General features: G+C 45.5%; 1 protein-coding gene across 1 annotated transcript in view; it reads left to right on the top strand.

Annotated features, from left to right (window-relative positions):
• b4galnt4a (beta-1,4-N-acetyl-galactosaminyl transferase 4a) overlaps positions 1-23096 on the top strand; it is an 82487-nt gene that overhangs the window by 35294 nt on the left and 24097 nt on the right. Inside the window, exons 3-7 of the mRNA XM_037450621.2 lie at positions 6112-6210; positions 11547-11642; positions 12148-12238; positions 12993-13093; positions 19253-19320. Coding sequence (XP_037306518.2) covers positions 6112-6210; positions 11547-11642; positions 12148-12238; positions 12993-13093; positions 19253-19320 — 455 coding nt within the window. The remainder of the gene's footprint in view (positions 1-6111; positions 6211-11546; positions 11643-12147; positions 12239-12992; positions 13094-19252; positions 19321-23096) is intronic.

Raw genomic sequence — 23096 nt, 5'->3', positions numbered from 1 at the left:
AGTTTGACCTTGTCCTTTTGTATTTCATTTGCTTGCGGCTGGCGAACAGGTGGATGTGACGGAGAACACCATCAAGTGGTGAATACAGTGGGTTTTTTTTTTTCTCACCCCAGAAGACGCGTATACTCGCCCCGTTGCCCTGTACGGGGCGGGGGGGGGGGGGGGGGGGGGGGGGATGAATTGCCGTGAGCGCTCATTGTAAATCGACCACAGCTCAGGAAGGAGAGTTACTTCATTTCCCATCCCTGGTTTGAGGTCAAATAAGCTGTTTGGTGTAAAGTGTGTGTGTGGGGGGGGGGGTGTGCCTACCAGATGTAACATGGGTTTAGTTGTCGCATTTTTTGCTCAAAGGCGCCCGAAACGCAGATGTTCTTCCAACTTGATGTCAGCAGGTAGAGAAATGAAAGCCGTATCGAGACGCATTGCCTGCTGTTGTCATTGATCCAGCTGTTATGAAGCTAATTAGTATGTTCAGAATCTGATGAAAATGGTAAATGTAAAATTGGCACACACTTACCTGATGTTCCGGTAGTTTGCCTCCTTTATGTTTGACGTTTTTTTAAATGCTCACCGCAGGCCCCGTGTAGCTCCGTCTTCATTTGCTCGCTCACAAAACCAATCTTCGCGGAGGCGATTTGTTGCTTCTCTCGATCCTCGCTGTTGCCTCCTGGGATGGCGTCAGATTCTGTTCAGCATTTCCCAGTTAAAAAAAAAAAAAAAAAGGACGAAGCAGCCAGGTGCCTTTCGTTGTGTGGACGTACTCCCTACCATCTGGTCTTTACCGTTTTTAAATGGCTGAGAAGAATCGTTAAGGGTGAAGATGCCCGAGCCCGTTACCGTCTCACGGGGATCAGCCTGGTTTTGTCTGTTCGGTGCAGGGTTTTCTCTGCAGTGGGCTCATGGCGGATCAGGTCAGGGTTCCGCACCGAGCAGGGTCGGGGATGATTGGCAGCGGGCCGTTTGCCAGCCGCCCCGTGTCACACCCCATCAGCAATAACAAGACAGAGCTGTCTTCTTAGAGATGACCGAGCGGTGCCGCTTTTAGCCGCTTGGACAGCAGAACATCCAACATGGCGCTGGATTCCAGCTCGGATGCTTTTCCGTTCATCGGGACCGTGTCTGGCACCAGCTCTACTTGCATTTAATCTATAATGATTAAAGGCACCTTTCATACTTCTGCACACGGTGCTTTCGCTCAGGCTGTACTGAATCATTGCTCAGATGGTTTTAATTTTCTCTGCATGGATTACAGGCCTTCAAAAAGGGGGTTTATGCTTTGCCTGCGTATTCTCCCTCAACCACTCAACCCAACGCACAATCGTGCCCCCAATCAAGTCAGCCAAATATTTCCACATGCTTCTGATTCATTGCAGGCGTCCATAGTACGACTTTCACTGAACTGCGGTTTTTACGTTTATTTTTATTTACTTTGCGCACGAGAAGGAGCAGAATCCAAATCTGGCAACACCAGATCGGACCACTATGGAGCCGGAGAGACTTCCCTCGTCTTCACAGCGGTTTTCCTCACACGTATTGGCCGCATTGATTTGGACCGGAGCATAACAAAAGTCCCACCTTGTTCCGTAGACGATCAGCTGCACACCTCGATGTGTGCTGCATGTGGGTAGGAACGCTCTGCACACCCACCTCCTGCTGAACACACTTTAACCTGATCATTAAATCAAACCAGGACAATTTCAAATCAGAACTTTCTACATTAGTGATTTGTTCATCTCCTCCCTCCATCTTTTTTTTTTTTTTTATCTCATTGTCTCCCTGCCATACTCTCTCTGCATCATTAATCTTTCAACCCATGATTTGGAGCCACTGGCTCGATCGCTCCTATTATCGGCAGCAGCCGTCTCTTATTTGTGTTGCATTCTCTTCTTCACTCAGTCTCTCTGCTGTTTGTTTCATTGTCTCGTTGACCGGCATGCGATTTCTCGCATGAATAATGCAAGCGGGGAGACAAAAATAGTTTCTTCTTCATTTCGGCTGGGTGAATTTGTTCTGCAAAAGTTGAACTGAAGGTGCATCGGGCTGATTTCTGTTCAGCAGAGCCAGCCACTTTGTTAAAAGCAGTGGGGATTTGGATGTAAAGGTACCGGGGCATCCAAGGCATGAAATAACCTGGAATGGCTGATGCAGTGAGTTTAGGGTGCAGATTTAATCAACCCCCCCCCCCTGAGGGCTCCATGGTGTGAGCGCCGCATAATTATTTTCTTGTCAAGAACAACTTATTGTAACCACTCAAAAGAGATGTTTAGTTCATTGGCCAATCACAGACTCCTTCACTGATTTCTTCCTTTCCTTCTGAAAAGAACATTTCCTTATCTGCCCAGTCATTGACTTGATGTGGGAAAGCTTTAAAACATGATTTCATGCAGGTTTGTGGTGTCCGACCTCTTGTTGCCATGGTGAGTGTGTGGATGATAAGAGCAAATGTACACGGGTCCGTTTGAAAACATTTGTATTAATCGGCATGTGTGTCTAAGGACTTGCATAAAACACGCTTTTGAAATCCAACAGGAGTCTTTTGAGAGTAATTCAGCTAATTCCTTTCAACAGCACAACACATTAAAGAAAGACATGGCAGCATTAACAAACTTGACTTTAGTACAACACTACATTTAAAGCATACAGTAGATACTATTCGCAAATGGACAGGTATCAGCAACAAAAGTCTATTTATGTAATAGAAGAGAGAACACCTCATAAAAACCAAACATGTTTCTTGTCCCTGCAATGATTTTGTGATCACATTACATCACGCGTCATTTAGCTGTCATTTAGCTACAATAAGTGCATTTCAACCGTGGAGACACAAACGCAGAAGAACAATTAACAAAGTGCAATTTTCAACACAACTGTACGTTTGGCCTTTCCCAAACGTTGCAGCACATTTTCATTGACTTGCCAATCAAACTCCTTGCAACACCGGCCATCTTGAAGTTGAGTTTTTTTTTCTTCTCGCTTTGGACTCAAATGTGCAAAGATTTGAGAACTGAGACCCCCCTTTTTTTTTTTTCAGTGTGTGTGTGTGTGTGTGGTCACGTCACACACTGCGCCCGCTGTGATTGTGAGTGCGTGTCATACATCACAGGGCTGTGCGGCGCTGCTCTCAACTGGTCTGTTTGGTCTGTTCAGTACAGAGAGGCGGGTCAGAGGTTCTGGACGTCAGACATTTGCTTCGCCGGAGGGCTTTCTGGGAAACGGACTCGCTGCGCCCATCAAAAAGCTTCTCAGTCATGCTTTTCCCCCTCAGTTATTGCTCCACTGGTCCCCTTTTCTCTCATTTGGGTTTGCCACTTTTTTTTTCCTGCTGTTTATTCTGTTTTTTTTTTACGTGTCTCTTTTTTGTCTTTCCGTCTTAATTAGAAATAGCTCGATTTCTTTAATCGAGCTACTTCTCCCTTTTTAGAAATCTCTTGTCACTTGGATCACACACACATCTGGTTGATGGTGACAATGGGACGCATTCCCATCCAACATCTTCAATTGAACCCTGTGAATGTTTTCTTTTATCTTACCGATTAGTCATCGCTGCAGTAAATGCCACCCTGGCATCTCTGCTCAGCGAGCAGGTTCAAGCAGCGAGACGGCAAGCACATATGTATTATTAATATCATGGTGGAACTAATTAACGTACTGAATACTTTTGTGGTTAACATGAATTAAAAAAAAAAAAAAATTCTGAATGATGTAATTATTCCACACTGGTTATTAACTCTCGTGATGCAGGTCGCTGGAGATGACGCGACGATTTGTGGACTTTTGAGAGCAAAGCCGAGCAAAGCCCATCTGCAACGGTTGTCATGGTGGTGGGGGGGAGGGAGAACTTTGTGACACACACACACACACCTCCTGCAGACTCCTGCTTGTTTGTGTTTAATAAGGGGGATTAATTTAGCCCATTAGTATTCTAGGACACTGGCCCCAGCTGTTTCCCTCGGCTCGGATCAGCGCGCGCCGTGTATTAAAACATGGAGATTCTGAGAGGAAACGACTGGGGGGCGTGAGTTTAGTTTTTGGACCGGTGGGCTGGATGTATATCAGCGTCGGAATCACACTAAAACCGCCGAGTTAATCCTTCTACTTTCAGTCCCTTTGAGGTTTACAACTTTTCCCACACGCGTTCACACATAAAAGGACTAAAGCTGTAGTTAAATGCGACTCTCCCTCACTCTCCCTCTCTGATGCTGTTAAAGATCATTTGTCTTTTTTATTTGACTGAAAGTCAGCAAGGTAAATATCAACTTTACACACTTGATGAATAGGCCTCCTGTTCACTGGGATTGATGTTCCCCGTTTTGCCTTCATGTAATGTTCAATACACAAGGCCATGCGACAGCCCCTTTTAGCTTCAACTTTAATTATCAGCGAAACACGATAACGTCGCCGGGAAAATGTATAATATCTGCTTCAAGTATAAATTCTTATAAATGAGGCTGTAACTCTGAAGTAATGAGTCACGCAGAATGATATATGAGTGCAGGCATCCTCTTGCTGCAGTGCACAAGTCCTTACGCTCAGATGAGGTCCGGCTGATGGATGCCGTGCCTCCGCGGCTCAATGAGTTTAACTGTACCCTTTTTTTTTTTTTTTTGTGGCGAATCGATTAGCAGACTTTTAGTCGGGTCGAGCTGAGGCAGGACTTTTTTTGGGGGGGAAAGTGTTGCCCCCCCCCCCCCCCCCCGTCGGATTGCGGTCCGAAACACCCCACACAGAGTGATTCAGGGGTGGACGCCGTCTTATTCCTAGAGTTTATTTATCTCCGCATCCACAGATCGTGAAGTGCTTACGCCCACGTGGATAATCCATCACACAGCCACGGCACCTGTTCTAATAGTGAAAGCTGATTGGCTGGCACAGTATCTGCCTGCCGCAGATGGAATCGGAAAGCTCTTGGTTTGCTCACGGTAAACTTCAAACAATGTCCCGGAGACCATCCACGGGGCTAGATTTCATGATAAGAGATGGTGATACTGTGCTTTGCAGGGTTGACTACAAAGAAGCACCGTTATTCCTGCACTGACTGCCACGTAAAATTCCTTGTTTGTATAAAATACTTTGGAAATAATGTCGCGTCCCTTTTGGCGTTTGTGCGTGGATGCGTTGTGAGTCCAGGTGCGTGCACAGCAACAGGACCGCTGCTCTGGAGTCGGACAGGAAGGGGGGGGGGGCCTGTTGGCGCGTTTCGTCATGTCATCGTTGCCTCTCCTCCTTCATCTCTGCTCCTCGGAAGTCGGTGAAAAACGTGATCAAAGGCCTGGAATCTGACAGCTCTGTCTTTTTCCCCCTTCCCCTGATTCTTTTGTAAACACGGGTGCCTTCTCGAACAAAAGCCTCATTTCGGGGGGGTGATGGAAACCTCTCCCGGGCGCGTCTCGGCGGAGGTACGCCCTCCCCTTTTTGAAATCCCTGCTGAACGGAGGACGCTTTGTGACTAAATTAACAGCTCGACAACTCAATCGCTTCTCCGGGGGGGGCCCGGCGTCCTTTTGAATCCCGCATCGTCCTGGCGTGTGCTTGTGCTTGTGCTTGTGCTTGCGCTCTGCTCTGCCGCGCCCACTGCAAACGCACCGCGCCGCAAGCGTTAAACGCTAACCAGGGCCCCCGCAGTGCTCTGGCAGCTCCTGCAGCACCAGGCTTTAAATCCCAGATCAGGGGGAAGAGTTCAGGCTCCCCGGAGAGGAGATTTTGGGGTTGGTATGTTGGAGATCTGGGCTTTGGCCAGTTCAGAGGCCGGATTAGGAGTGAATGGTCAAGACGAGTTAAACAGGAGCTTATTGGTAGCCTTCTTGGACAATATCACTGTTTTTCCTTGGCCTGGTCACTCAGAGTGTGTGTGTGTGTGTGTGTTATTCTTAGCGGTTTGTATTGTTGACTTAGATACACTTTAATGCTTCCATTAGTAAGAAAGGGCTAATGCTCCTACTTTATCTCATTTATCAAACGATGTGGCTTATAGTGGTGGAGTCATGTTACCGCGGTGATGGATGGACGGTTGCATGCCTTCATGGATTGATTAGACAGAGATTTAAAACCATTAATTCATTAATGGCTCTTTTTTTTTTTTTAATGTCTTTGTTTCTGCTGTATTCTTTCAAGGATGACGAGTCCCTCGCAGGCGGCGCCGACGGCAGAGATCAATCCAGAATCCGGAAGTTCCTCAGCCAACACCACAAGAAATTGCCATGGAAACCGGAGGTAAAATAAATGAAGACCTAAATGCTCCTTTCTTTTACTACCGAGCCTTTTACTTATCCCTTCACCGCCTTCTTACTGAACCCTTCATTCCATCTTCCAGATCGATGAGCACTCCTGTCTTGAGGTCCTTTAGGTGTTTGGCAATGTGTTTGCATCATCACTGTCTTGATACTTGAGCGATTAGCTTTTTTTTTTATGAATGATGCTTTCCGCAGCGCATGATTTATTCACATTTTACTCTCGCTTATCGTTTTTAAGAGCGGCGATTCTTTGCGGTCGAATACAGAGATCCGTTTTTTCTGGGGCCGTCGCCCGAAGAACAGAATGTGCGGATGCGGTGATCCATTACTGCGGCGCGGCGATGACAATATTTCATCCGAAACCATTAGCAAGTTAAATTTAAAGGCACCTATGACCCTGAAGATTACAACTTGATTTGCTTCGGCTCACTTACTGACGCCGCTCTTGGATCCGCTGGAACAAAGAGCGCAGCAGGCGAGGCAATTAAGCAGCGGCCTGGTGATAAGGAGAGAAGCTATAGATTCCTAACCTGTTCAGCAGAGTTTAATTAAAGGATTTTCTGTGTGTGTGTGTGTGTGTGTGTGTGTGTGTGTGTCTCTAAACCTAATCTGCAAAAATATGATTTATTAGTCAGTCTATACCTGGGGTAAAATTGAACTGTCTCTGCTGAACACCACAGTGTGTAGTTCTCTGTAGAAAATAGGAAATTAGCATGAAGTGATTTTAAAAGGTGATCTGCTTTCTGCACGAGGAGTCATTCCATGAGTTGAGGACACAGCATATGTATGTCCTTCCCGTGTTCCTACGGACACTTGGATATTCACATGGAGAGTGACGTTCCGATGCCAGTGCCTTAAGAACAGAAAGAAAGTTACTATTTTTATTGGTATAGAGATATCTCCTTAAAACAGCCCCAATCAATGGCCTATTAATGCGTTTTATTTTAAATGGAATGCATCATAATAATGTTCTTAACCTTTTCACTGAATAGTTTAAATGCATCTTAAATTGACCCAATGAAACCTCGACTCTTTAGCTCTCAATAGTTCTCACAATTTAGCACTATCAGAGGCCCCCCCCCCCCCTGTGTTAAACTCGCATACGAAGTGAGACCTGATGTTGTTGTGCTTGTTCCTGTCATGCAAAAAGGACGCGATGAAGGACACATTAGTGTGAAATGTTGACGGGTGCAGAGGCCGGTTTTCTGGCCCGATGCTCGACGCAGCCTTTGAAGCCGCATCGGATGCAGCCGCGCCACTCGTATCCGCATCGGTGGATCCTTCCAGCAGACTCTCCGTGCACGCTGGCCTTGCGTTGGCATGCCTTGGCTGTTGCTTATATGGAATATTTTAGCAAATAGCAAACAAATATCATCTTTTGGGCTTTGAAAATGGCCAAAATGTGGATAATATCTGTTCTTCTAGCATCTATTTGTTCCTCTGATATTTCGGGCCCTGCGTCTACTTGTTGACGGCGATTTTTGGCATCATTTGCAATGGTTTCACTTCAAGAGAGATGTCGGATTTGTATGACCGCGCCAGTGCTGCAGCCCTAACAAACTATCTGAACCTGGGCCGTGTTGACAATTTGCACAAATGCAAATTAATTTCATGTCCTGAGCACAGCAAGAATCTTTATTATTAACATCGAGTTCTGAGCGTTGCGTTTTGGCATTTTGTGAAAACTGTTAAGATATTCCTTTAATTCCTTGTTCAAACCACAGGACACATTTGCACTTAAAAGACATACAGAAACCAACAGAATTTCTTATTTTTGGTTTAGTTTTGAAAAGGCAAGCATCAGAGAGAAATACATTTTTCAACATCCACACAAACTAATTTTACATCAGGCGCGTCTTGCATCAAAGCGCCTTGTAAAAGTTGACGCTCTGATCTCTCCGCGGCTCATTTCCAGCCCGCTCATAAACAACATGGCACTTATTTTCCGTGAATATTCTGGGCGTCTGATGCACATCTTTCTCTGTAAACTTGTTACCTCCGACATGTCAAACCAAAGCCCCGTCTGCCTTCACTCACTCGCTATCCGCCCCGACAACCGGCTCCGACTTTGTATTCCTGGCGTAGGGCCAGCGCGGCGGGGGGGGGGGGGGGGGGGTCCAGCGGGGGGGCCGTCAGAGGCGTAGGCCCGGGCCGGGCGGAGGTAGAGTGGTGCCATATGCCAGCTGTCACAAACTGGCAGAGGTCATCCGGCGATGCGGGGGGAAGCGAAAGGAAAGGATTGCTGGCTTTTTTTTTATTTTTGGACCTGTGCACCTTCTTCTCAAAGGAGTACCAGCACACAATGTAGCTGCACGCTTAATCGACATGCATTTTCTCTCAAGCTCGGTTGCATATCGACAATTCGCAGTAACAGCGGCCCCCGTGTCCATCATCAGTTCATCGTGCAAAATCAAGCCGCGCAGCACACAAGAGTTACCAAGTTAGCCGCTCCGTGATTCTCTTTATTGCGGCTCCTCGGACCTGAAAATGTAGATGCAGCGTCTCCAGACGCAGGTTGCTAAAACGAAACCTGGCTGGAAAAAGGGGAACCCCCGAATGTTTGTCTGAAGAGCTGTGCGTTTATCGCCGGCGGGGGGTTGGATCGGACGACTCACCCGCGGATCAGCGTCGAACGTGCAGCTGCGCGCCGACTGGACATCCTCTCTGCCCCGTCAAGGACGCCGACGCGTCAGGAGAACTGTCACTGGAGACGACCGGAGAGAGCGCCGGCCCGGGCCTCTTTTTTTTTTTAGAGTCAAGCAGTAGCCGGTCGTGAAGGGATAAACAGTCATTTGAAGAAAAGCCGACATGGATCCAGAAAGGATTTTGGAGCATAATGAACAATTTTATCGAGTCAGAGGCAGAAAGGAGGTGGCTGGTGAAAGGGATTACTTTGATACCCGGGAGACTCTTAATCATTTCTTTCCGTGTGGACTGTTCCACGTTAATGCCAGAGAGAGCGCATCATCTCCGACGCGTTTGTGCGTACGCGCAGTGATAACCGGGGGGGCCGTCGTACGGCGTTGGGTGGAGGATATCAGCAGCGTCCCGGTGGACTGACTGAAATGTCTCGCTGTGGCTCAACAACCAAAACTGGAGGTGTGCTGCTGAATATTTGGCCCGGCCCCATTACTAGGGGGTAGATTGTGGCACTGCACAGATGCATGGACATCAAAGCCCCGCCCCCTGTGTGTTACACCCCTTGGAACCACAGCAGACGTACCGTTGTGGGACAGATGGCAGATTATACAAATCCTCATTACAGTGGTTGATGAGGCCGGAAACCTCGATCACGTGAACCCTGGCCTTTTGCTGCTCTCCTCTGTGAAATGAGTTCTCGCTATCTCTCCGCGCACGAACCCCGCCCAGCTGCTCGTTCCGGGTTCCTCTTTCGCTCCATGTTACTGATGTGCCGAAGAAGACGATGCATGCATCGAACTATTTAAATGTCCACTATGAATTCAGATGGGGAGATTTGATGCGATATGTGGAAGCACTGGGCGAGCAGCAGAGATGGAGTTAAGAGCTAAGACAAGCTCCCAGATGTGGTCATGCGGGGGAAATGTTTGTTCCTGCAGAAAATAGGCATATGTGTACATATATATATATATATATATATATATATATAAACACAAATATTCCACTTATTATCTGTAGCTGCATTCTGCGCTCCACTCCTTCTCCAATGTGACGGCAGAATCTGGAAAGCAGCGACAGCCGAGTGTTCAATGTTAGGAACTCATCCTTTTACAGAAGTCGCATTACTTGTACTGCAGTCAAATTGAGATGTTTGTGTCAGTCAGCTGGAATAATGACCTATTGGAACTGCTCAGATATGTGAGATATGAGTGAGAGAAATTGGCCATTGGAGCCTCAGCTTGTCCTTTAACTACTTGAAACAAGGTGACACAAGTGAACAAATCCATTCATATCAGACGCAACGATTGGGATGCTTTGAATTCCTCTCCAGAGCCCTTGTGGTATTTTTAGTTTTATAAGTCTGTTTGGTGTGGAATTAAGGAACAAAGGAATCCAAATGCCACCGAAGAAAGAAAGAGAGATAAAGAAAAAGAAAGAAAGGAATGAAAACAGGCAGCAGCAGTCATTCTGTCTTTTCTTCAGCCAATTAACAACAGGGAATTTGAGCTGCCGTAGTTGTCAGAGCGATGTTGTTTGAGAAGACACAAACTACAGCACAATCGAGCATGTCTCCGCACAACAAACAAAAAAGCAAACACAACCTGGCAGTTCATCATCTCTCATGCAAACGGATCCAAAGCAAGGAACCAGGAGGATACAACGACAAAATCCCAGATAGAGAGAGAAAGCGCGGGACACTTGACAGCTGAGATCACAGAAACCCAAAGACGGCGTCTGGCGGCACGCACACAAAGCGCGGGGGGGGACGGGCAGGCAGAAATCGAGAGGCACATGAATGGAAAGTTAGTGCTCAGGTCATTTAATCCCCGAGACGGCTTGTGCACGTGTGTGTGCACGTGTGTGCACATGTGTGTGGGGCCGTGCGTCTGCACAGGGAGAAGGAGCCGCTCCTCTTCAGTCTCGCGCCGAGCGTAATGGTGCGCGTCTCACTTTCTGAACCACAGAAGGCATTTGTTGGCGAGTGTTTAACGAGGTGAAAAAAAAGCAGGCATCTCTGACTTGCTCCAATGGAACCTGTTTGTCTTTATCACGTTGTAATTGTGAAACAAAACACCCCACTTTAAAAGCAGCGAGGCACGTGACTCATCGGAGTGTCATCTCTTCCCGTGTGTGTGTGTGTGTGTGTGTGTGTGTGTGTGTGTGTGTGTGTGTCAGGACGCTATACCCCAGGGCAGACCCCTTTCACCATCTGTCCTCGCTGTGTCCTGTCATTTCCCTGTGTAATTCCGACAAATGTCAGCCTGTGGGCCGGGGATGAGCCCTGACAAACTGTTCCAGACATTCTCAGGTTGCCGCTCCCCGCCGGTCTCTCCTCTTCCGTCACCTTCTCTCTCATTCAGGACGGGGAGAACATTGGAAACTGCACGCTGCGTTCGTACGTTTTCACCCAGAAGTCATTTCCCCCTGAGAGAGGCGTCAGGGAAAAAAAACGTGCATTTGAGCCCAGAAATATATCTACTGGAACCAGTGCAATTGGTAGTACTGCTGTCAGGATGGGACCTCCAGTAGCTGGAGCACTGAGGCATAACCTGCTTATTTAATGCCTAACGTGATGCTATTGTTGCAGCCTGCGTTTACCTGTCTCCCTCTCTCTCTCTGTGTGTGTGTGTGTGTGTGTGTGTGTGTGTGTGTGTGTGTGTGTGTGTGTGTCGGCAGTATAAAGGCCAGGCCAACCTGCATGTGTTTGAGGACTGGTGTGGCTCCTCTGTAGCCCAACTCAGAAAGAACCTGCACTTCCCTCACTACCCTCACGTAAGTATACCGGAGCAGGTGAGAAATGAACCAACCAGGTTGGTAGACAGAAGTTAGAAGGCTTTTCTTTTCCAACTTGGTGATTGATGGACATGATCATGATGAAATTTGAATGTCACTAACATATTTTGTAACGGTTTGCCAGCTACCTAATTAGATTAAGGCCCATGGAATTCTTTTTTAGTTAAAGATTAAAAAGTAGCTGCCTTTTTATCTATTAATTTGGCTTAGTGGCTATGCTAAATGGTTAAGATGGAAGGAAATATACAGATTTTATAAAATCTGAGCAAATTCCATGATATCTTGCACATTACAGCAGATTCCATTTTTATCATTAAATTCCACAAGAATCGTAGTTACATTTTGCTGAAGTAAACTAGGGTTTACTCCATTTCTCCATGAAAATTCCACATTGGTAGGATATGTTCCACTCATGTAATATTACTGCATTAATCCAACAATTTCTTGATCTATAATCTGAATTTACATCGGTTTGTCTCTGCAGACCAGAACCACACTGAAGAAACTGGCAGTTGCTCCCAAGTGGAAGAACTATGGCTTGAGAATATTTGGTTTCCTTCACCCTTACAGAGACGGTAACTAGCTCTTCTGGTTAGCGAGTCCTTCCTCTGAGGGCCTCGGAGCGTGTGTCCTTTGCAGGAGTGGACAATTACCGCCGCCCTCTCAAGCCAAGCTCTTGAGAGCCACTAATATATCGAATATTCACATTTTTGTCCTTGGGCTGAAGGCAAGGGATCATCGCAGGACCCTCACAGACCCACCCTTGGGTGCAGTTGCCATAGGAACTGAAAAAGCACCCAAGTGCCCTCACACAAAGGGCCCAGTATGAAGTTATTAATTACATTATCGTTCTTTTTCTGGTGTTAAGGCTCTTCATCAGCTGATGGCTCAAACGTCCATACTATCCCACTCTAACCAGTGTCCTACACCTCACACGGGCCAGACACAACCTTTGAATAAATGACAACTGAAGGGAATGTAGCTGTATGTGGCTCCCACTATTGACAGTTCCTGACAAAAATGTATGTATTGTGCGTAATCTTCAAGTATCCTGGCCATCTTGCTTAAATAACTATACTGGCTGATCTTTACACAAAGGTTAAATTCCATCCACGTTCTTGCTAAATATGGATTAGAAAATGCGTTTGTTGACTGCAAGACTTCAGACATCCCTTTGGCCAAGTGTTTCATTTTTAAACCGCTGCAGTCTTGTATTGCGCATTTCCCTGAAACACAGATTGCAACTGGGATTCTACTTATACGGGATCATGCATGCCTACTTCGGCCAATGCACACTTTGATCATGTCCCCCCCCCCCCCCCCTTCCAGGTGATTTCCAGTTCTCTGTGTCGTCGGACGATAACTCCGAGTTCTGGCTGAGTCCCGATGAGAGTCCTCTCAACGCCAGACTGCTGGTCTACGTGGGACAGGTGAGACCCGAGCCGCGCTGCGTCCTCGCAGAGCGATCGAAACCACGCAGCGAGACACTTTTCTAATAACCAAAACTAGTTCATGCTTTTGTGTTTTTCTCCGCCAAATTCACAAAGTAAGTAATTGTTTCCACGGAACGTCGCTGGATTTGACAAAATATTGCTTAGCAAAAGGCTTTTACAGCAGAACGAAATGTGCAGGAAAGTCAAACCCTTATTACAGTAACTTTATTAACTGATGGCTCTAAATGACATCTAACGGATCCCCTTCTTTCGTCATTTACACATCAGCTAATTGGATATGGGGGAATATTCTTTAGTTAAACATGTCATTGTAACGCTGGCTTCCACACTGACATTGTTTCTCTTTAGTAAAAGTAAAAGTCGACCTGTGCTATTAGTGTCTTAACTAAGTGTTTTTGTCAAATCCTCTTGAATTTGCAAGAAGGAACGGACTGAACGGTGTGTGATCTCTGAGAGTAAAAGTCAGGCTTTGGAACCATCTGTGTTCCGACAGGTCCGTGAGAGCTGAGATTAATTGGCTCGCCGCGATATGCAGGTGAAAGTTAGTCGTGGAGAAATGTCGCCTAGTTTATGGTGGCGGAGCAATGCTATGGCCAGGGACCCCCCCCCACCCCCCCACCCCCTTCTCTTCAAAGACACATTGGGATTCACAGATAGAAATTTAACTCCGCTTTTGTTGCCTGTCTGTCTGCCGCAGAAGGGAAGAAACGAGTGGTTTTTCATCTTTGTAATTACACCCTGAAAAATCTTCCAAGTACTAGTGTTTTGGCACATGACCGGTTACATCATGCACACGTTAATCTGTGAAGAAAGCTTACTGTCAAGCATGCTTTAAAGACCTCGAGCTCTGAAGAGGTGTGACGTTTTTCTTTCCACTTTCTATCTCCCTAATCACTGTTAATCAAATCAGTTGACTACACTTCAATCACAATCATATCTGTGTTAAGTTACTGAATAAAAGATGTAAAGAATAACTGGATAATACCCGCTGTGTTCTTCCTGTATCCAGCATCATTTGAGGAGAGAACCTCATGCTGCTATTGCAACCTGGGTTTCTCGTGCCCTCTTTATTTGCCGCTCACAGGAGGAACTGTTCGGACCTGTTGCGATATCCAGGGTCTGAAGAAATAGAAAACAAAACTTTTTAGGTTCTTTTTTTAACCTCTTATTAGGTTTCTATATGCCTAATAATAAGCAATTAGTCACATTTGACCCTCCAGCATAAAACAAGCTTGCTTTGTGTATGTCTGATGAATTAAAGTTCTTTATTGGGCTCGTTTTAATGCGCGCTATTTCTGTTTTCTCACTGCTCTTAAAATACACATTGCACGGTGAAGGATCTTTTACTTAATGTCAGTGGTCACAGCAGTGTCATCCTCCATAGTGAACTGGCTAAAGCACACCCTAAATGAATTTAAAGAGGGCCATTTCTGTCTTAAAAAAAAGAAAAATAACGTCCTTTTGCACAGACCCTGAAAGGTGTGAATAATACAATAAATTAGGGTTTAATTTTGTCGCATCATTTAACTATGTTTGCTGTTTTCTTCACACGGTCATGTCTTACTGATAGAAAGAAGCCATTGTTAACAGCAGTGCCTGTGCTTATTACTGCTATCATACATCACAATGTCCTGTGTGAGTTATGGAATTTTAGATGGAAAACCATGACAAGTGCATAATAAATTTAATTAATTGTTGAAGTTCCAATATCTGTGCATCAAGAAGTCTATTTTGAAAGGAAGAGTAAAGAGAGTAGGAAATGGTATCCCCGAGATTACATTTTTAAGCCCGCTCGAGAGGCCATCCATCACGGGATCTCGTCTCCGTGTCTGCTTTTATTCCTCCCAGCGACGTCAGTGTTTGCACAACGTTGGAATCAAACCACTCCAACAGTGGTATCACCACCCATTGGTAATGTAACTTTGACAACAATAAAATCAGACATGAGGATAATTGTGATGGATTATCAGACTGGAGCCAGTTTTGAAGTGTCTTTTAGGGAGGGAGAAAAAAAAAGCAAATATTCAAAACCCTGCACTTTATTCTGCTGCAAACACGATCCCACTTTTCTCTATATTACAAAGGAGCAGAAAGTTAATAAGAAAATGTGCTGGGTAGATCTGCAAACTTTATCTCTTTATACCTTTTCCTAAATGATCTGCAGCGAGGAAGTGTGACGTGTTGCCGGCATGTTGTTCGGTGGCGTAACAGTTAATGCGTGTGTCTCTACCAGTAAACCACACGCTGTGTACTTTAACGCACCACCAATAAAAAAAATAAAAAAACGTCCTGCAGGAGGGCTCGCTTCACACATTTCTTCGGATCTCGCCGGCAAAGCACCCATCGAGTGTGAACGCTCTGTGATAATGAGGACGTTCACACGTTCAATCAGAGGATCCTTCCGTTTCATTTAGGTATCACATTTTCTGTCTCGTTGGCTTTCTGTTGAGCTTCCGTGGTGTAAAAATGAGACCTCCATTTGTTCAGTTTAATTCTTTTCACAAGGCGCAGTGCGTGAGACTCGGTGAGGTTTACGGACGGGACGCCTTTCGGTTTCGCCTCGCTCTCTTTTTTTCCAGCACATCTGGAACGCCACGGTGGCTGTTAGGTAGCGTTAAAACGCAAAAAGGGCCGTCGCACCTGCCGCTCCACGGCGAGCTGTTAACGGCTCATTGTAAGAAAAACCCATCGTTCTCCGTTTCAGGTAATCGACAACCAATGAAAACACTTATTGGTTTTTATATTACATGTATCCCTTTAAACACCCCGTAAACCTGCACACCGTGGAATAACAGAATAGCCCTTTGTATCTAATTGAGTGCATTGCAGGTGTTTCATGTGTCAATAGACCTTTCCCATTGATTTGGGAGCCACCGGGACCAATGCCAGGGCCACGCCATGGACACAGCGTGTCCACACAGAGTGTGGCCATTATCCCATGAGAAGAATTACAACCATTCTTCCCTCGGGCATTTTTCCCAAACGACCCATCCGTTTATTCATGAATGGCACAAAACTTTGAAGTCCGCGTTTCCTTTTTGCTGAAGACGAGACGGAATAAAGGAAACACTGAGGTTATGTGGCGTGTCCGCTCTTTCTCCGTTACCTCTCCCTCTTCATATTTAGAGAGAATAAAGAGTGTGGGGGAAAGAAGTCCATCGAGGGAGGAGTAATGTCTTCATAGCTCTGTTGCACATTCATATTCCTTAGATTTCTTCACCCTGTGTTGTGTTTCATTCCTTGGCATTTCAGGGCCAGTGGCCATCTGAGATTAGTTTTTCCCAAGGGACCTGCATATGTGGGTGAGCTTCACACAGACAGGGGTTTGTGTGTGTGTGTGTGTGTGTGTGTGTGTGTGTGTGTGTGTGTGAGAGAGATGAGAGAGGTTACTTCAGGGCACGGTTGCTGGATGTCAGCTTATTGGTCCCCAAGTTCCCTGCATCATTTCTCCGTGGAGACTTCTGAAGTAGGAATCTGAAGAAGAAGAAGAAGAAGAAGAAAAAAAAAAAAGCCAATAAGTGAGCGAGAGGTGTGTTTTTGAGATGCAGGAGGATGAAGTGTGGCGACTTGCCTTGGGGATTTACCCGTGACTAATCTGCCGAGGAGACGATGCGCTCAACAGGCAATGACTCATCGTTCAGTGGAGAGTCCCGTTTGTGTGCGTCTCGTGTCTATGCGGCATGTGCAGGTGTGTTACCTTGGAGAACACGTGGAAGCTGAGCTCATGTCCTTTTTAAAATTGTTCACGCTGACTAGAAAAAGAAAGGAGAAATGCAACCTTACATTTTTTTTTTGCTCCTTGATGCTTTTTCCTTTGTGTGAAAATGTTTAATTGAATGTAGAGCATCTAGGAAGGAATGGAGGAAATTCTTTGAACAGGTGACACTGTGAAGGAAATGGCAAACAAGAAAGAAAGTTTATGAGCGTCTTTGATGTCGAAAACATCATTTGCATTTGCATCAATTCCGGTGCGAAAAAGGTGTTAAACGAAGAAAAAAAACCCGGAAACATTTGCATGCACCGTTATGTATGAAGGACAGGCCAAAAAAACAGCTCGTTTCAGGCAAAGTCTCAGTCCCCTTAAATGTTGCGGCTCAGAATGATAATTCATTTATCAACCTCTGCATGACATTTACCTTCGTGTGAATGAACGAATGTGACATGGTTTCGGTTTTCTGCCTCTGGCTGCGTCGTCCAACTGGATTTTCATTACTCATTTCCCAACGATTTTATTGTGTTTTCTTCCTTTTGAACGGAATGATTTTCACTTACTTGCAAAACGTATTTTAAGTGGATTTACTGTTTGTCGAGTTAGCACTAGATAACACAACTCGCCGAGATTAATATTTTTGCATTGCTGCTTCTGTGTCATCAATCTCTTTTTCATCTGAACAGAAGCTCGTTGCAAAAAAAAAAAAAAACCCTTCACAGACAGGGAGAATATAAACATGCAAGTACAGTGAATACAGAGACGCTTTGGTCACAATCTTAATACAACTTTACAGTTTCCACGTTAATTTTAATGATGGTTCTCTCTAAATGGGATTCTGCTGCACTACTTTCTGCAAGTCGGAACAAGCTGAGCGATACGTAATGGAGAGTTAAATGTAAAGTCTCTGTTATTTATTCATGAAGAAAACCGCGTTACATGCTCAAAACGACTTGCACACATGCATTGTGAAGCAAAAGTATTATTTCTCCCCCCAAAAGATGTGTATTGTCATTGATTGTATTGATAATCAGATAAAAAATAAGCCAAATACCAAAGACCAAATACCCGAAATATGATATACACAATGTAACAGTGGAGTTCTCATTGAACACTGTCATGTGACATTTACTATGCAACAACATCAGTGCTTATTTCAAAACTACCTGAGACCATATTAACATCCCAGCATTTACCAGTGGACGCAGCTCTCCACTCTACCAACCTTTCCACGTTGCATAACTCTAACCTCAGAAAAACCCACGAGTCATTTTCTGCAAGTGTTTAAATAAATGTGTGTTGGTTTGAATGAAAAGTTTCCATCGCTTCGTGAGCTTAATCTGCTGGCTAATTCTCGGTCTAATGAGAATATTCTCTCCCCGGGGGGGGGGGTTTAACTTTGAGCATTCTTCCTGTGCCGCATGGTGAGTATGTGAGGGGAACTGTTGCTGTGGAAATGTACCGCAGCAGCAGCAGCAGCAGCAGCAGCAGCAGCAGTGAAGGCGCACAGTAGTGCACATTGTGTCCTCCTCGCTTGCCAAACTGCCTCACAGAGCGTCTCCGAGGCTTTGGCACAGCCAGGGCCCCCGGGTTGCTTTTGGGCCGACCATTACTGCCTGTTTTTTTTTTTTTGGGGGGGGGGGGGGGGGTGGTTTCTGACCGTAGTGGCTCTGTTCTCACCCCAGCCGGCACGTTCGGGGGGGCAATTGCCATTTTGTGTACGTTTGCGTGCGTCGTTATCTTGTGTGTGTGTGTGTGTGCGGTTATGCTGTGTGTAGAAACGTGGCGGTGCCCAGAGTGAGGATCAGCCGCTGTTTACAGGCTAAAAAGGCTCTCGTGGAGTGTTGACACCACGCGGCACAATGTTTTCTGCACAGTTTAAAGCCCACAAAGTGTGGCCAGCAGAATCAATTAAAGGAATGCCCACTATGATCGCAGCCTTATTCCTTCATGATGGATCAGCGGCAGCAGGGGTCCTAATTAGTTGTGTTGGCTTGCTGAGGAAATGGATGGGCACATATTAGACTGCAGGGCTGCAAAGCGGGGCCCGAGCGCCCCGATGAGCCGGCTTCTTAGTCTGAGTATTGGCAGGGAGTGATGATTTTGTGTCTGTTTTATAGCCATTAGTTCTCAAAACTGGCCTCCCGATTGACCTTGCTGTTGCTTCGGGGCATGTTATTTTGTTTTTCAGTTTACTCCTCATCTGCAGTAATGTCATAACCTATATATTTTGCCTATTTGCCGACAGGAACCTCCCAGAAATCCCAATAGTTTTGTTTGCCTAAAGGGTTTTTATCTCAAAAAGTGTCTTTTTAAAATGGATTCTTTCAGTATGAACACCTTGCAAACTGTGCTCCTTTGTTTCCTGTGCGGCTCTTATTCCCCGCTAGCTCTTATCTGTGTGCCTCCTGTCTTGTGTGTTTCAGCTGGGAACCGAGTGGACCGCTCCGGGCGAGTTCAGCAAGTTCAGGTCCCAGTCCTCCAAGTCCGTGCAGTAAGTACCTGTGACAACTGGCCACGTTTCTTCAGGGCTCAGTTAATTCACTCTCAAGGCGGCACAGCGCCCCGAGAGGAGAGCCCGCTCACATCCAACAACAAGCGTGACGAGAGCACGGCACCACCCGGAGCTCCTCTCAGGGCTTCACTGCACGTAAAGCGTCGCCCTAACTGCCGAGAGGCTGTTTGCACCAATCGTGTTGGTTGCGGAGTCGATTCATGTCGGGTCCGGAGCCTCCGTCGTGTCATAATTGCTTCAGAGGGCCGCAGACAAGGAGGAGTAAATCGATGTTCGGCTGGACGCAGCAGGTAGCGTGTCTCTTTTTGTGTGCAGGTGGGTGCCAATTAGTTCAGTGTCAGAGTGTTGAGCATCATAACAGTCGAAAGGCTTCTCCTTTTCAGTGGAAGATGAGAGCTCTTGAGCTTTCAGATTCCCCCCCATTAAGCGGCTTGCATAAAAGTACCCTTAAACATCGGCGCTAATCTGCAGTCAGTTTGTCTCCGCAGTCGTTGTCAGGCGGATATCATTATGCAACAAGAGAAGAGAATGTGTGCTTCTATTCCCTTCGGATTCCACATTTGCCTGATTGGATGGAGGTGTAGAGTGCTGGCTTCAATTATTTACACACACACAAACCGCCAATTTCTTTTTCGTAAAAGGTTGAGGATATTTTAGCACTTAATACGGCACTGTCCATGTCTCCCAGGACACATTGGGAGGTTCCTGCCGGACGCATGTGGCATTTCGCAGGGCGATGGAAGAAATGAATACGGCTGTTTATTAAAGTCATCCAAAACTGTTAAACGTGTCAATGCAATAGAATTCACCGTATTCATTTTTTTCGTGGCTACTTTGCCTGTTCTGCTTGGCATTTACTGTATTTACATAAGGACGTGTTAGGGAAATGTTGTGTTTGAGTGCGAGCTGCCCTGAAGTGGAGAAGAAAAATCAGAGTTCAGAGTTTCGAGTCCAACCGGTTTTAAAGCCTCAAACTCTGCTTTCTGGGTAGAGTAATACAAAAGAACATATGGCTTCGATTAAATACATTTGACATGAACAGTAATTTGTTTTTTTTTTGTTTTTAGACTATAAGGCCATAAAAGTATTGTGATTGCGACAGTATTTTTCAAAATACTTCCCCAACTCCAAAGGATTTGAACTGAAGTAATTACTATTTCTTTATGGCTATAACAAAAACACCACATTAACCTTCTAGAAATTACAGGATTTTTCCAGTCCCCATTTGTAGAAGAGGAACAGAACAGAACGGGCCACTGTGCCGCATTATATTACACTACACTATTGTTTTGTGTACAAAACAAGGACCAAAAAAAAGTATTACTTTTCGTCATCCGTAGCATCATGACACCACTCGTCAATGGGTGAAACGTAGCCCCACCCAATCCGGAAAGAAGACTCTTTACGAGGAGAAAAAACCATCGCCGGGGGGGGGGAGTGGAATGCACACATGACGACGCGCTAGATGATGAACTGCACATTAAAATGTCTGATGTGTCATAGAAAGAGTGAAACCGTTTGCCAGCTTAATTGGCCATGAATCAGGTTCCAGTGCAGCAGTATTAATGGACCTTTATGGTGGCTGACAGTCATTTTGGCGACTGAACTAATGAGAGATAAACATGACCTACATTAGTGCAATGATTGAGTGTTTTAAGTGAACTGTGAGCCCCCCCCCCCCCCCGTTGGCACCGTATGTGCTACATTTTACCGAAATACAACACACGCATGCAAACGCACACACATCCCACAGACCATTTGTCTTATGCTTGTACCTCGTTTTTTATGTAGAAGACGTTTTTCAAATAATAAAAGCTAAACATTGTTAGAAAAAGTAATGTAAATATAACTAAATATCCAAACAAGTTACTTGTCTATTTATACCCATATGTTAAAAGGACAATAGTATTGACAGTCATGCGTGTAGTAATTTCACGTCAATGTAGCGGTGACCAACATCAGGGAAAGAGGACGGCAACAAATAAGATGCAAGACATTCTGTGATGGCATACCGAATATGTGTTTTTTGATAGCGTTACTAATTTGACATTGCAGCTAATTCCGTCTCACTCACTGCATCCCCCCCGATGTCTCATTATGTGTCAGACACTCATCGTTTAACTGTTTATGCATCATTGTGAGAGGGATTATTTACGATTCATAAAACCACAAAAACACGTTCACGCTGTGTTTGATTAACTCAGCCCGGTTAGCACAGGAAGCCCGTCCGGACTACAGGGGAGCAAAGGGAGAGAGATTATAAGTGTTTTCTGTCTCCTCCTCCTGTCTGACGAGCTTTATCCGTTCTCCAACAATGACAAGAACAAAGAGACAAGCTGTGTACTCTTCACCCTTCTGATTGTAGTAGTGATAGTTATCGCCCTACCCAAACACACACACACCAACTGTTGCCTCTTCTAATTATTTGTAAATTGTTTTGCCCCGATGTGCAAACCGCATCATGATTCGACCGTCGTTTAGCAAAAATCTGCGTTAGGACAACAAAGCTGAATCTAATTTAACGTTTCCATATGTGCGTGCATGGCAGAACATGTTTTGCAAGCAAATAAATACATCTGTGCGTTTAATGTGCATTTTTTTAATGGAATACCGTGACATTTAAAATTCCTCTCTCCATCCGATGACTTTATTGAAGGCTGTTAATTTGTCATCAGCATGTTCCCACATCCATCCGACATCCATCCCTCACACCCCATTGATCTCGACCTGTTCATAGCAGCTGATTGGCTCCTGAGCGTGGCGAATTGTGTGCGTAGCACGAATATAATAACCACTGCACGTTCATTAATGGGAATTTTTCACATTAGATGGGATAGAATTGAAATGAGTAAATTAGCAATGCAGGAAAGAAGACATTTGTTTTCTAAAATAAATACTACATTTGTACAGCAATAAAAATCAGTCTTGGTCAGGTTTGCAAATCTGATAAAATAAAGAAATAAAATAACCATTGGCAATGTGATGTGGTTATTAGAGTAAGTTCAGGGCTGTTTGAGTCTATTTACAGACTCCATTGTACCATAAAGCTGCTTTCACAGTGTATGTGCTGCTGTTTCATCATATTGATCCCAGAAAAGGAAGAAATTTTGAATAAAAATGGGGCTTAGTAGAACGGAGCTGAATGTTGCAGGACAACAACAAACAAACAAACAAACAGAGAGCAGTCTCTTGAAATGTAACTGAACAAAAGGAGAGAAGAATGAAACACAACATCCTTTCGCACTTTAGCAGGGTGGGAGAGACCCTGTTTTTGTTTTTTTTTCACCTTCTCCCTCTTGGGGACCGGGGCTACTTCTCCGCCTCGGTTCACTGGGGCCGAGCAGCCGGCTGTCGGAGAGCTGAGCGAACAGTGACTAATGGCCGCTGCCGGGTTGAATCACATTGTCGGGGATTGAAACGTATTGCTGTTGAGGGGGGGTTCACTTGAAACACTTACCTCGCCCGTTGAGTTTTCCCGCACTATGCGATAAAAGGCGAAAAAACTGCACCCACGCATGAATATGCACATATGCATGCATATACAAATACACCACCTGTTCCCCATCAGCACCACTTCTCTCACTTACTCACTTTCTATGGCGCTCTCTCTCTCTCTCGCTCTCTCTGGCGCCGTTATGGCCCCTACATTTGGGGAGGGAGAGCTTTGAAGCTGTAAAAGTAGAAGAGTGGGTGTGGCCCCCATGGCGTGTGCACGTTTGCTCCATGACGGTGGTTTAAATAGACGGGATGGACGG

Source organism: Pungitius pungitius, chromosome 6 (genome assembly GCF_949316345.1).
Source record: "Pungitius pungitius chromosome 6, fPunPun2.1, whole genome shotgun sequence".
Lineage (NCBI taxonomy): Eukaryota > Metazoa > Chordata > Actinopteri > Perciformes > Gasterosteidae > Pungitius > Pungitius pungitius.
Note: the sequence above shows the minus strand (reverse complement) of the source record. Positions and strands in the feature narration are given on the sequence as shown.